The sequence below is a fragment of the Cupressus sempervirens genome, chromosome 5 (assembly GCF_028749045.1).
Source record: "Cupressus sempervirens isolate cs-2001-9-10 chromosome 5, ASM2874904v1, whole genome shotgun sequence".
In the NCBI taxonomy this organism is placed as follows: Eukaryota; Viridiplantae; Streptophyta; class Pinopsida; order Cupressales; family Cupressaceae; genus Cupressus; species Cupressus sempervirens.
The window spans coordinates 244,722,194-244,737,088 of NC_143122.1; the positions used below are offsets into that span (position 1 = coordinate 244,722,194).

General features: G+C 35.8%; 1 protein-coding gene across 2 annotated transcripts in view; it reads right to left on the minus strand.

Annotated features, from left to right (window-relative positions):
* Positions 1-5,168: 5,168 nt before the first annotated feature.
* TH1 (thiamine biosynthesis protein) overlaps positions 5,169-14,895 on the minus strand; it is a 138,848-nt gene continuing 129,121 nt past the window's right edge. For both annotated transcript variants that reach the window (XM_089829482.1, XM_089829481.1), the window contains exons 9-10: positions 5,884-6,137; positions 5,169-5,791 (exon numbers count right to left, since the gene is read on the minus strand). In XM_089829482.1, coding sequence (XP_089685608.1) covers positions 5,260-5,791; positions 5,884-6,137 — 786 coding nt within the window. In that variant the 3' untranslated portion in view covers positions 5,169-5,259. The remainder of the gene's footprint in view (positions 5,792-5,883; positions 6,138-14,895) is intronic.

Genomic DNA, 14,895 nt, shown 5'->3' on the forward strand with positions numbered 1-14,895 from the left:
TCTCAATAATTCATTCATACACGTCACATATGTTCTCTATGTTGCTGCAAACTTTCTAACACTAAGACAGTTTTCTATCTCTAAATGCATAAATGAAATGCTGAATATATGTTGTCATAAATGGCAACCATCAATACATCTATCTGGTCATATTGGCAACAAACCTTGTCCTATGTGTGCATAATGATTGGATAGATCATATTGGAGTTAGAGTTCTTTTGGTCATTGTTGGTAAAGTGTTCCTTATTTCCTAGGCACACTTTGGAGATTGTTTCTATGAGATTTAATCCATTAGATTTGGCCTATGCAATCTTAGATGTGGATCGTTGGATGGCATGTAGGCCTATGTCTAGGCAGCATTATGTTATTTTATCTTATGAGTTTTTTATGCATTATAAACTAGGGGCCTGCCCTAAGTGTTATTTAATCTGTCAAGCCACCTTATGGCTTAGGTGTTTATTTTTAATGTCAGTTTTTATTTAATGTAACTAGTTAGGACAACTTGTGCATTGGTTTGGTATAAGTAGAGGGTCTTGTGATGTCTATAGTCATTATAGAGTTGAGGAAGTAGCTAGGAGCATCTTGAGGGATGGTAGCTATGAGGTGGATCTTCGCATATGAGGATTGAGTTGTATTCTTCATTTCATTCATGATCATAACCCGAAAGGCCTTACATCCAAGCATTTTGGATGCATATATTATGATTCTATTATGAAAATATGAGTTGCAATTAATCTAAATCTCTTGAGAATATGATTCCATTATGAGAATATGAGTCAAATATTGAGTCACCTCAACTCCATTACCTTTTTCTAATTGAAACTACTATGTTTAAGAATATATTTAAAGTGTATCATTAACATCGCAAGATGGCATGCTCTCCTAGATTAATCCTTTAAAACTTGAGCAAGAATATAACACAAAACTACATAATCATGTCTTTCCTCCTAGGATGATCACACAAATCTAGATTCTTTTTGTTCCACCAATGGAAGTATTGTAATGCAAATAATGAAAATAACCTCAATGAAGGAGCTTATACGTAACTCAAGTAGAACAATAGTGGGTGGCAGTTTACTAACATTTATTGTATTTTTTTTAAAATAGGGGTCAAATCTTCAACCCCATCACCTTTGGTGAGACACATTAAGTCTAAATGAATATTGATTATAATAGGGTAGGTATATAAGTAGGTTAATAACAAGTGTAAGTCTCTAATGAATGTAAAAAAATGTAAGCACGTGATAATGAGGTGGGAAATAATGCAAATATCCTCAACAAAGGAGCTTGTACGTAACTCAAGAAGAACAATAGTGGGTGGTAGTTTACTAACATTTATTGTATTTTTTTTTTTAAATAGGGGTCAAATCTTCAACCCCATCACCTTTGGTGAGACACACATTAAGTCTAAATGAATATTGATTATAAAAGGGTAGGTATCCAAGTAGGTTAATAACAAGTGTAAGTCTTTACTGAATGTAAAAAAATGTAAGCACGTGATAATGAGGTGGGAAATAAAAGCATGGGAGTGTGTATACAAGGGTAAAGTTTATGAAATGAACCCCAACTTCACATAAGACAAAATCATTCTTTAATATATATGAGAAATAATTGTTTTTCTCAACATAGGCATAGAATGAAATGGGAGATATCATGTGTATGCTTGAATTTCACCATTAGATGTTTAAAATATAGACTACTTAGATGAAATGCATACATAAGCTCAACTAAACTCAATTAAAATTTAGTAAATCTAAGTTTAATTGATTCTCTAAAATCTATGCTAAAGTACTTTGCTCCATAGTGTGAAAAATGAATAGAGTCAAATGTTGGAGCTAAAATTTGACAACCTCAAGATCATGAGCAAACTATGCTAGTTTTTTACTTGCTTTAAGATTAGAAATTTACATAGATATTGTGAAGCGGCAAGTTTGTTGATCAAGATGAGAAATGTTCTCACAAAAATGTCTTGCAACTAGGGAAATGAATTGATAATTTGCACAACTTCACTTCTAGATTTATCTAGTTTACCTGTACTTTCTCTATTTCCTTTGCTATATGAAATTGATGGTATTTAAAAATACTTTTAGTAATGCTCAATAGTTTTAGAAGAGAGCAATTTCTTCTAGGTCAACCCAAGCGAAAATTAAATAAAGCATGGAAGACTACACTATTTATATATGTATGTGCTTCTCTAATTAATGTATACATCTAAATTCATTTTTAGATCACTAATTTTACGTTCCTTAAATGTGAATGATATTTGAATGAATGCTTATATAAACAAACAAATGGAATTAAATACCTTTAAATGTAATTGCATATCACTAATCATCCAAACATGGTTTAGTCCACTATAGATAGAAAACAAATGGGTAAGAATCAACCAAACATTGAGCTTAAATTTTATTATCTTATAACATAAATAACCGAGTGTGGAGTAGATTTCACAAGCATGGACATGAATCACCAAGTATTAGGAACCTAGTTTAAATATCATCATACTACTCCCAACACATGTAGGAAGTTGTAACTCTAAGCTCTAGTTCAAAAGTTACAACCAAAATATTTGACAGCTATCATCCATTGTGACAAAGACGTGGTGGAATTGAGGTGGAATGGAGTGTTTGAGTACATGTACTAGGCACAATAGATGATAGATACATGGGAATCTAATCAAATGAGGGCAAGATATAGATAAAGGGGATACCTTTTCCTCATAGTTTATATATGTGCTTAACTACAAATAGTTACACTTCCTACTTCATTTTTAAGCTTACACGTAATGGATAGTTAACTTAGATGGGTATGGAAATATTTTCCTCGTAGCTTATATATGTGCTTAATGCCAAAATGTTCCACTTGCTTCCTTAATTTTCAAGCAGATGTAGTGAATATTTAATTATATGAACATTCTTAAATACAATAATTCCATGTATTATACGAAAGCATACCATTTTGCCTAATTATATAGAGGGAAATAATGCAGTGGTTATTCTCACTGTATTGTCAATGGAAAATGAAAGAGAATTTTTGTTTAATTATATTTCTTCTTTGTTGGATTTCTTTAGAAAAATGTTTTTAGCTTAGATTTTATGACCTAAAGATTCTTAAAATTAGATGATTTGATATTTAATCAATTTAAATATTCTCAATTTCCAATCACTTATTATATTCACTTTAATAATTTAATAATACCTTCCACTCAAATTCTTGTTACTCTTTTTAAATATTGTACCTAAAACTCTCACCTTTCCTCACCTGTTACTCTTTCTAAATATTGTACCTAAAGCTCTCACCTTTCCTCACCCCATAGAAGATGAGTTACTGGTATATGACATGAAGGGACCACATCAATATTGTATACATTTAAGCTGGTAAAATCCTTATAGGAATAGAGTACGAGTTTTTTTAAAATCATAAACGAAAAATGATAGAAATCATATATAAAGTTGTAAGTAATCAAAATTCTGAAGAAAAAAATCCCTCTTTCTAATGAAGTCTACAACTCCTAGAGATTAGGGAGTGGGAACTTTATTCTAGTGTCATACCTTAAAATTCAAATCTCCAGTACCCATAGATCCAAACAAAAAAGTTCAAGGAAGACCAAATTGCAACAACCTGATTTAGATCTTTATCGTCCACTGCTTTAATCAAACAAGATGAAATTTTCATCCTTGTTTTGAAAAGTAATTGAAGGACCCTTTCTTTCATTATGAGTTAACTAGCTATGCACGTGATTATTGACAAGTTATATTTTTCGGATTTCTAGAAAAAGTCAAAACCACATAAGCAGCCATAATCCAAACAAGGAATTTCAACTTATACCAAACTTTAGCAATTATAAATCTTTGTTACCCATTACTTGAATTAAAAGAGATGAAATCGTGATGTGAATATCAGGATTTAACTGTGTGATTTTTGAGTCAAACTCGATGACCCATGTTTCATGAGTAGTGATTCAACATGAATCCATCTCTCATGAGAATAAATGGAACACTTAGCACTCATTGGATCTAGGTGATGCTCACAGGGGTGAAGCACCGGGACTTCCCGGGAGGTCACCCATCCCAGTACTACTCCAGCCTGAGCGCGCTTAACTACGGAGTTTCCTCCACAGTTAAACCCAAAGCTTGCAACCCCATTTGAAATCTTCATCCCAATATTACCTCAATGACCCTTTTTCATTATAAATTTACGAGCCATTTTCTGGATCCTTTCCAACGTAAAAATGGTGTAAATGCAATTTCTATCGTACATGTTTTGGTATATCTGTTTAACAGAAGTAGGACAAATAACCTGTTTAACAGAAGTCGGACAAATAACCCAAAGGGGGACCCCATTAGACCTCAATCAATGATGACTGAGAAAGTGAACTCACATTTGGCCTTCCTGTCAATGGCTCTATGATTGGTTCAAAGTTCAATTTGGCTTTGTTGTACACAAATGTCTCAAAGATTTGACTATAAACACTCAACAGAGAATATGGCTCATAATTTACAAGGGAAGAACTTGACAGTTTTACTCAATAAGAATTGAACCCTAGAATAATACTTTATGAACATTCAATTATCTTTAATAATAACCTATACAAGCATCATATTTCCATCTCTAATGGCTCCAGCTTCTTCTTCTCCTGGCTCAAATTTGAGTTTGGTTAATTATGACATTAATTCTACAAATAATCGCATTCAATGATGAAATGGTTTTGGGACCAACAAACAGCAATTCAAACTATTCTAAGTTAAAATAATAATAGTATGAAGTTATAATTTTCAAAAAAATAATAAGAAATCTTTTTTGTTTCCTGCTATAGTGAGATTAAGTTCCCCATTGATAAGTTAACCTGAATATCATTTGTTAGGGAGCTATAAGAAATTTAGTTTCCAACATTTCCAAATAATGGCTTTTATTGAGTTATCAAGGCTCAGGCCTTCCGCAGTTACTCATGCTTTATTTGAAAGTGACTCCATTGCAATAGCATAGATTTTTCTGTATCAACTGTTTTAACCATATAGTCAATCCACGTGCACATGGTTCTTGCAGTTTTGAACAAGAGTTTATGATTTCTTCAACCACATATATGTCAACTCTGTGTAACATGCATAATTTTTTTTTAAAATTCTATATGCACATGAAAAAGAAATTCCTAATTAACTGGAAGCCAATTTGTAAGCAAGAAACACTTTTTATTGAAGATATCATCAACTCTACAATCATTCTAATCAGGTTGAAATATAAGAATGTATTATTAATCAATCAGTTTTCGATCTCACCATATTTTGCTAACACAGAACGCAACTTGTGGGTTTCCTCATATATGTTTTCTTTGTTAAATAAACATGAAACAACGGCTATGCCCATCAGCTTAGGCAGATCCATTTCCATGACTTCATGTGCGTTCTCAGCATTGATGCCTCCAATTGCAACTACTGGCAACAGACTGCTCTCACAGACTCTTTGGAGACCATTCAGACCAATAGTTTGGTTATTTTTCTTTGTATTGGTTGGATAAACACCACCAGCCCCAATATAGTCTGCACCCTCTTCCCAAGCTTTTTGAGCTTGCTCTGGAGTTTTGCATGATGCTCCAATGATTTTATTGGGTCCAAGAAGAGCTCGTGCTGCTTTCACTGGCATATCTGACTGCCCAAGGTGTACACCATCTGCATTGCACACAAGTGCCACATCTATACGATCATTTATCAAAAGAGGTACTCCGTATGACCATGAAACTTTCAGACACTCCTCAGCTGCATTGATGATTTCTTTGGTCTCAGCTTCTTTCTCTCTGCAAATCACTTGTGTAAGCCTTAATTTATTTGGTTTATTCTATCTTAAAAACATTGATAAAAGATTTTACAATGTTGTTATTTAACAGACCTCAGCTGCACTATTGTTGCTCCCCCTTCAATAGCAGCTCTGACAGTCTCTGAGATAGAACGGCCCCATTTCTTATTCATTCCTGAATCTGTGACTGCATACAGAAGAAGATCATTTGGCTTGAACATGCTTTTCACAGGGAAGGTTTGTTGGGAAGAGAGCTTAAAGAGGTGGTTGAAAGGTCCTTGAGGTCCATTTCCGATCAAGAATCCCTGACTGTGTTCAAGAGCTTCTTCAATAAAACGTTTTGCTGCCTGCACAATTATTATCAATTATCAAAATTTGCAGAATTGGAATGTAATAATATTTACTAGTTCTAACTTCTGAATTGAGGCAAAACAACAATTATCAACAGTAAAACTGCATTCTCCTGTTAATGAAGCTTTCCCTTATCACTCAATGTGATAGCAGATATCCAGATGAACCTTCCATGCTTGCACAAAAAGGTTAAAGTGATCAGCTAATATAGTATGTACTAAAAACTTCATTTGGATCAGACTTTATGTTGAAAGCCCTAATTTATCCTTAAAGCCACAATAACAATGCTTAACACAAGGTTATAATACATCTATTTTCAGAGGGAAAAAATAATTGGTCCACCAATTTCTTCATCTACTCTACTAAGAGAAATGGACTTACTTCAAAATGAGTTGAGAAATTAGTTGTGTTTCCAGTGCTTGAGACTTTAGGGCTGACAAACTACTGAGTATGGACAGATCCTTGTAGTCTGATAGGATGCTGATCCTGAAGATGTTAGGCACATTCGTAGGAGGTGTAACCAGGAATAGTTAGGCTACCACTGGATGATCCAATTCAGGCAGAGGGGGGTAGGGACTCAGATGGTTCTGACTCTTTGGATATTGATAGTCCAAATGAGGCTAGATTTCATAGGCTACTGTATTTTGATCTTTGAGACTTTTGGATGTTGATAGACCATGGTATTTTTGATGTTTGAGATTGCTCTTATCCTGTTTTTTTGAAATTTATTATGTTGTTAAACTACTGACTCTTATAATTTATTTACATATTGGTATTGATTATCAATTATTGACATATCCCTCTATATAAAACATTAAATTTATTTTGAAAACTACATACCCCCCCACCCAACACACACATATCACTGTGCTATGTTGTCCTCAGAAAATGGCTCTTGGACTGCTGTCTCCAAACATGTCCCCTGCCATCCCCCCGTCGCCATCCTTGAAGCATAGCAAAGAACCTGCATTCTTTCTGTTTTTAAGATAATTATTTTGGGGTTCTATCATGCGGTCCCTGCCCATCTACTACAACCACTACACTAAAATAAAGATTTTAAATACCTGCATAAACAACCCTTTTATTGGTGTAGAAGGTATACTGTGACAGTCAAAATACATAAGATATCACTAACAAAATCATAAACTTACTACATTAAAGGATGCCAGAACTACCAAAGTGTTGTTGAAGCCAGCAATAAATGCTGCACAGAAAGCACTAGCCCTTAAAAACATCCTTTCAAAGAAGCTGAGAAAGATCCTTCCAGGTTGCACCAGATCCACTTGGAACCATTTTCCATGTGTCATATGTCCAATTATAAGCTCCTTTGCTTGAGACCTCCACAGATTGAACCATGGTCACTGCCAGCATCTTCATCACCTCCAACCCATCAAATTCCTTCTAATTTCCTTGGTTCTCATGACTAAGTGCACCTGCTGTTTGTTCAATATGGCAGTGTGGGATCAGTTGTAACTTCAAGCAGACCTTTGTGGTGTAAAACCACCAAATTGTTAAAAACCACAGGCAAATCTTGGTAAAATTCAGTTAGGGTGTCCGCATTTTGAATTAAATCCAACATTTCTTCATTAATTGCACTATTTCCCATCCTAGATCTTCTCACCACTGCTAGCCAGAGCATACATTGATGGGGAAACGTTTCTTTTACCACGGATTGTGATCCCTCCTGCAACTCGATATTTGAAGGCCCACTAAAATTTCCACTAGGCTATCCTTCACATCTGCCGATTGAACTGCTGCCATCAGTTTATATTTAGAGTCTTCTACAGTGGATTCAAATTTTTGCAGCATCCATTGTCTTCAATGCCATCATTGCCCTATATAGATTTCATTAAAAAGTTTCTTGCACTCAAATGGTTAAAACTCTCCTTTAATCCATGATCACAGACTTGCCCCCTATATGATGGTCCTGTAAGAAACCCTTTCCTGCAACAAGAAACACTCAAACTGCCAGCCACAAGAGTCACACAGGAAACAAGTAAGAATGAAGAAAGAAATATAGCACTTTGAATTCACTTGTATAGCATCCATTGTCTTCAATGTCATCATTTCCCAATATAGATTTTAGTATTTTATCTAATTACATTTTGCTCGACCCAAGTAGTTAAAAAAACTTCTTGAACCCATGATCAGAAATTTGTTCCCTGTAGAAGATGGTTTTGTAAGACACCCCTCCTTCCCATGTACTCAACTGCCAACACAAGAGCCACACGGGAAACAAAAAAGATGAAAAGAGGAATATAGTACTCTGGTAGCAAACAATGAACATATGAGAGTATGGCCTACTTTTAAACTTGCAGTTATCATCCCTCCTCTTTATAATGAGATTCAACTCAAAACCATTCCATCATTGACATGTGTGGCAGACATATCTCTTTATATTGTCATCTATCATGTTGTCTTGCATTTTGTCACCACATAATGGAGGTAATAGTACAAAACTTTTCCTATTAAGTTTCACATTTCTTTGAGAAAGTTCATTATTTTATTGGTGAGAATTGATCAAACAATTACTATCAATTCTCATAACAAATCCTTTTACTGAAGGCTTTTGTCAAGTTCTTTTCATTTTTTCACTTTATTAGCCTGTGCTTGATTTTTGAAGCCTTCAAAGTCCTTATTGGCATTTTTGAATGTTTGTCTTGTTTGTTTTAGTCTTTTTGTTTCCTTCAATCTCTTGCTTTTGGTTTTCCCTTCAATTCAGTATCTCTTAGGGCTTAATCAAACTTATTAGTCTAAAGTTATGACTGTTTAAGTGCCCAAAGTGTGGACTCCAAGCTCAATTGCATATTTAAAATATTGATGTTATATGTTAGTGTTGAGTTGCACTTTTTGAAAAATATAACTTAAGATAACTTTATGTTATATTTTTAAGTTACATTATCACTTAAGTGATTTATGTTACAAACGTAAATGGCAGAATACTTGACTGATTAATCAAAGATCAAAAGATCTATATATACAAAGAGGAGTGTCAAATAGAATAGAAACATTCTATTCTAGACTACACCTAAATATTAGAAACATTATAATATTTACAAAGATACAATAGTGAGCATTAAAATGAAACATAAAGATTATTCTAATACCCCCCCTTAATGCTCAATCTATGTACTACACCAATAGATCCCCTGAATTTAACAAACTTGTCAGAGCCAAGGGGTTTTGTGAAAATATTTGCTAGTTGCTATGAGGTAGGGACATAAAATTACTGATAGATCCATCTTCTACTAATTGTCGGATGTAATGGTAATGAAGCTCTATGTGCTTGGTTCGTTCATAAAACACTAAGTTCTTGGCAAGTTTGAGGACTCCCTGATTGTTTGAAAATAAAAAAGTCAAACCGACTTGAGGAATATGCATATCTGCAAGCATCTGATGGAGCCAAATTGCTTCACAAGCTGCCTTGACAGCTCCTCGATATTCTGCTTATGTAGAGGAGAGTGTCCATGCTTGTTGCTTCTTACTGGTCCAGGTAACTGCTGTAGATCCGATACTAAACACATAGCTAGAGGTAGATTTCCTATCATCAACTGAGCCAACTCAATTGGAATCGGTGAATCCACTAAGCTGAGGAGTAGCACTACTTGTGTAAAGAAGACCATAATCTAAATTACCATGTACATAGTGCAACACACGTTTCGCTGCAATCCAATAATCAGTCTTGGGGTTCATCATGAACCGTGAGATGTAGCTAACTACAAAACTGAGATCAAGTCTAGTAGTAGTAAGATAGATGAGACTACCTACTAGTTGCCTAAGGAGTGTTTCATCTACAAGAGGAGAATCAGATTGTGCAAACAATTTCATACTAGTCTCCATAGGAGTGGAGGTAGGTTTGCAATCCTGCATTCAAAACTTGTCAAGCAAATTTTTGGCATACTTGGATTGAGACAAAAAAATACTGTTGTCAGTTTTCCAAACCTCAATGCCTAAACAATAATGAAGCAATCTGAGATCTGTCATATCAAAATTTCTACATAGATCCTATTTGATTTTTGAAATCAAATGTTTTGAACTTCCAACAATGATCAAATCATCCACATAGACAACAAGAAAAAGAATATCATTTCCAGAGTGTTTAATATATAGATTACTAGCTAACGGGCTATGCTGAAATCCCTGAGCAACCAAGTATTGATCAATCTTTATGTACCAAGCCCAAGGGACCTGTTTAAGACCATAGAGGGCCTTCTAGAGTCTACATAATTTTGGTTTTGAACCGACAACCTTGAAACCTGGGGGTTGCGTCATGTAGACTTCTTCTTGTAATTCACCATTGAGAAAAGCACTCTTCACATCCATCTGATGAACTTTCCAACCATACTGAGTTGCAATGGCAAGAAGCAGGTGAATAGTGCTCATCTTGGCTGTCAAGGAAAAGGTTTCCTCATAGTCAACGCCTTCGTGCTAGGTGAATCCTCGAGCAACAAGTCTAGCTTTGTATTTGTCCAAGGTACCATCTGCATGGTACTTGACCTTATAGTGTCGTGCAAAAAATACGTGGGCAAAAACACAACAATTTTTTATTTTTTATTTTATTTTTTTATTTTTTATTTTTTTTAATACTCAATCACCATTTTATTGGCAAACCTGATTCAAAGGCTCAGCCGGGAAAGAACCAGGAAGAAAACCTAGTGTCGTTGCTATTACAACAAAGTGATAAATACAATTTTCATAGGATTTCAATCCCGAATTTTCAACAATCAAATAATTTCCTTCATGTCCCTCATCAAGGGGTTCATATCATTTTCTGCAATACATTGCTAAGATCATGGAGAGAAACAAAATCTGATCAGGTGACAACAAGCATGACCAAGAAACAATTCAAACATGCATATTCATACAAGGTTTTCACAATAGGATTCACAATGAATCAAAACTAGGGAAAGGTGGATTTTTCCAACAAGAGACGTCAGACACCACCAAACCAGGTGCCCAATCGGGGCTATAAATCAAGAACTTCCGTTCTTCCATTTTTACATGCCAAAACTCATACCTGGTTTGTGCTAACAGGTAGGGGCCCATAACACCCTACCCTCTCTCCCTTTTCTCGTCCTGAGAAGAAACTCTACACTGTTGGAGTCCAACTAAAAGGACCTTTCCCAAAATTGGCCACTTCTGCCCTCTCCAAGGGTGAGTAATGCCAGAACACCCATACAAGAAAACTTTGAAATTCAAACAGAAACATGAAAAGAAAACATTCAAAAACATGGTTTTCAAATCTTCCCAACATACCCACAAACATACAAACATTCAAACAACAACAAGGTAGCATAAGCATGAAACAAACATGGAAATCTGAACAAGGGAGATGAGAATTCCTACCTGCACAAAGAGGTAATGGCAAATGAACAAGTTTGAGTAGAGTTTTTCTCTTCCTTGCTTCAATCTTCCAAGACTCCTCTCTAAATGTAGAGATTGGGTAACAAACTCAACTACTCCAAGAAGGGCCTCTAAATAAGCCTCAAACTCAACCACCAACAAAAACAATAACTTCTCCCCACCCACCTACAAATCTAGAAGCTCCTAACTCAACCCACACTATGGTTAATCACTAAGTGGAGGTGAGGTGAGGCAACTCATGGTAGCCATAGTCAATTTTCGCACAAAGGCAAAAAGAGACTTTTTGAGTGATCTCAAAAGTCAACAAAAGGGGCTTAGGGGTTGGAAAAGACCCCCAACCCATACCCATACCCCTTAGGTATAAATATTTCATGTTTTAAAGCCTTAGGAATAGGTTTAGAGCCAAACGAAAGCTAAGAATTAAATAGGACCATCTAACAACTCTAACAATGCAGATTAAGCACTAATCCGGATTAGGGATGACTAAACTCGATTAAGAACCAAATTAGCAAAAAGACACTAACTTAATCCGACTTAGGTCCAAAGGTTACATAGCTAACCCTAATAAGCACACTGAAGAACATACACAATTCACGAGTGTCAAGTGACACTATAAGAACACAGTTTATGAACATTAACATTTACTGATCACAGAAAGATACATACATACATCTCACAATAAATTTGATTACGAACAACAAGGTTTCCACAATGAGCACATAGAGATCAATTATGTTCCTTCGTCGGTTTTTTCAGCTAAAATATCTGCACACTCATTGCACACATCAGTAGTCCCGAAAATCACATGTACATATGTATATACGTATCAGAAATTCACATAAATTGAAACATACATCAATCAGGGTTTCTTTCATCCTACTTATATCCTTAATCGTAAAAATTCCAAAAATCAAGATGTTACTTTTGCATTTACTTATTTCATCAACATACATATACATAAAACCTTAAATGACGAACGTCAAATATCTGAAAGTAACATCACACAACATAAAATAATATAATATGTTCAAGCATCTAATAATGTCTCGACATCTTGAGTCGTGAGTATCAAAATGATAAAGTAACAACTAAGGCTACGAAGGGTCGGGGCGAGGCCTCACATATAGACCCATTTACATCTAATGGGTTTCTTCCCAAAAGAGAGATCTGAAAAAATCCAAGTGTGATTCTTTTGAAGACTCTGAAGCTCAACTTCTATTGCATGTTCCCATTCTAGAATTCCTTTGGCCTCTGCATATGTCTGGGGCTCAAGGATACTATGGATGTTGGCCATAAGAGAAACATTAATTGTGTTGTGCTGAATGCTCTTATTTCTGGAGGTTCTACCCTCAATGAGTTCATCAGGATGAAGATCACTAAATGTTTGAGCCCACCATTTTGGCCAAAGAGTTGAGAAGCCAATATCAAATGCTATCGGAATAGCTGGATGAGGAGCAGGAGCAGGAGTTTTAGTATCTGGTGGTGGCTGAGATGTGTATCAGTAGCATCAAATGACTCATATAAAATAGGACCCAAGTCAAAGATTGCTGACGACTAAATCTCAGAATACGGTGGGGAAGCAGAGAGCTGAAATGGTCTGAGTTCCTCATCAAACACAACATCACGACTAAAGATTAAACAATCAGTATTTACATCAATCAATCTATAGGCCTTATGTGTGTGACTGTATCCTGTAAACATGAGTTTCTAGCTTTTGGAATCCAACTTAGTGCATTTGGCATCAGGAATCCATACATATGCTAGAGAGCCAAAAACTTTCAAATGGTTGATCTTAGGTTTGTGACCAAACCAGGCTTCCTCAGGTGTTTTATGGTTAACTGCAAGGGTGGGTGACCGGTTAAGAAGGTAGATAGTTGTGGATACTGCTTCTGCCCAATATTTTTTGGGAACATTTCTATGTTCTAGCATAGCCCTAGCCATTTCTGTGATGGTATGGTTTCAATGCTCTACAACATCATTTTGCTGAGGGGTGTGAGGTGTGGTGAACTGACGTCTAATGCCATGAGTAGTACAAAAAGAAAAGAAAGCAAAAGAACAGAATTCACCCCCATTATCAGTCCTAAGAGTACGGATGGGGGAACCAGACTTTTTTTCTACTAGGGCTTTAAAGTGCTGAAATACAGGAAAAGCATTTGATTTTTGCTTAAGAAAATATAACCACATTTTGCAATTGAAATCATCCACAAAGAGTAAGAAGTACCTGTTCCCAGTAATAGGAGTATTCATAGGACCACATACATCAGCATGGACCAGCTGGAGTACTTTAGATGCCTACCATAATTCACCATCCTTAAATGGTGTCCTATGTTGTTTCCCTGTCTGGCAAGCTCCGCAAACGCGATGGTTCTGGGTCTAGATATCAGGTAGGCCATGGACTAAATTATCTCGAGCAAGTTGTGCTAGATATTGAATGTTCAAGTGACCGTATCGATGATGCCAGAGGCTGCTGAGAGCGGATGATTTGGCAATGAAGGCACACTCAAGGGAATCGCCTAAATCTACAAGCCTATAAATACCATGATCCTCAAGACTAACAGCAAGTGTAGTGCGAGAAGCATGATAAAAAATCGAACACTTGTTTCCACTGAAAACGACATCCAACTGAGGGGAGTGCTTTATAATCTGACTAACAGACAGAAGATTATGTTTCATGCCAACAACATAACATACATTGAGGAACATGAGTCTTCTTCCTCCGGACTAAATCTAAACATTGCCTTGCCGACAATATTGTATTCTTCACCACCTCCAAAGATTACTGAGTCAAAATAGGGAGTGAATTCAACAAACCAATCACGCTTGTAAGTGAAATGTCGAGAGGCACCGGAATCTATGTACCAGGTAGACGATTTCACATGATCTACAGGTATACTAGCCATAAAGGCATGGCAGATAGATTCTTTCTGCTCTGAATGTTGGCCAGCATTGGCTTGCTTTTTAATTGAGTCTGACTTCTGATGCTACTGATACAGATGCTCATAATATGTGAATATCTCAAATGGCACAAACTTCAAGGTGAAAAAATGAAAGACTCAGAAAAATCGTTGTACCCAGATGAGAGCTCAAAAAACCCAAAAATAATATGTTGTCGAAATCTATGTCCGCTGGCTCAAAAATTGAGGCACAAAAATCGAGGCACCCACAAAAATTTGATGAACACCCATTTGAGATCTCGAAAAACCCACCGAGAATATGTGATCAAAAAAATTTTCCAAGCCAAAAAGTTAGGTTTTTCGAACAAAACCCTAGTCAGCAGCCATTGATGGAAAAAAGTTGCAGAAAAAAATGGCGGTTTTCTTGAAAAAAATGTCTGATCTGCTTCCCAGAGCACGATGACAAACTGAGATGGTGCTGGAAAATAGTGAGGTC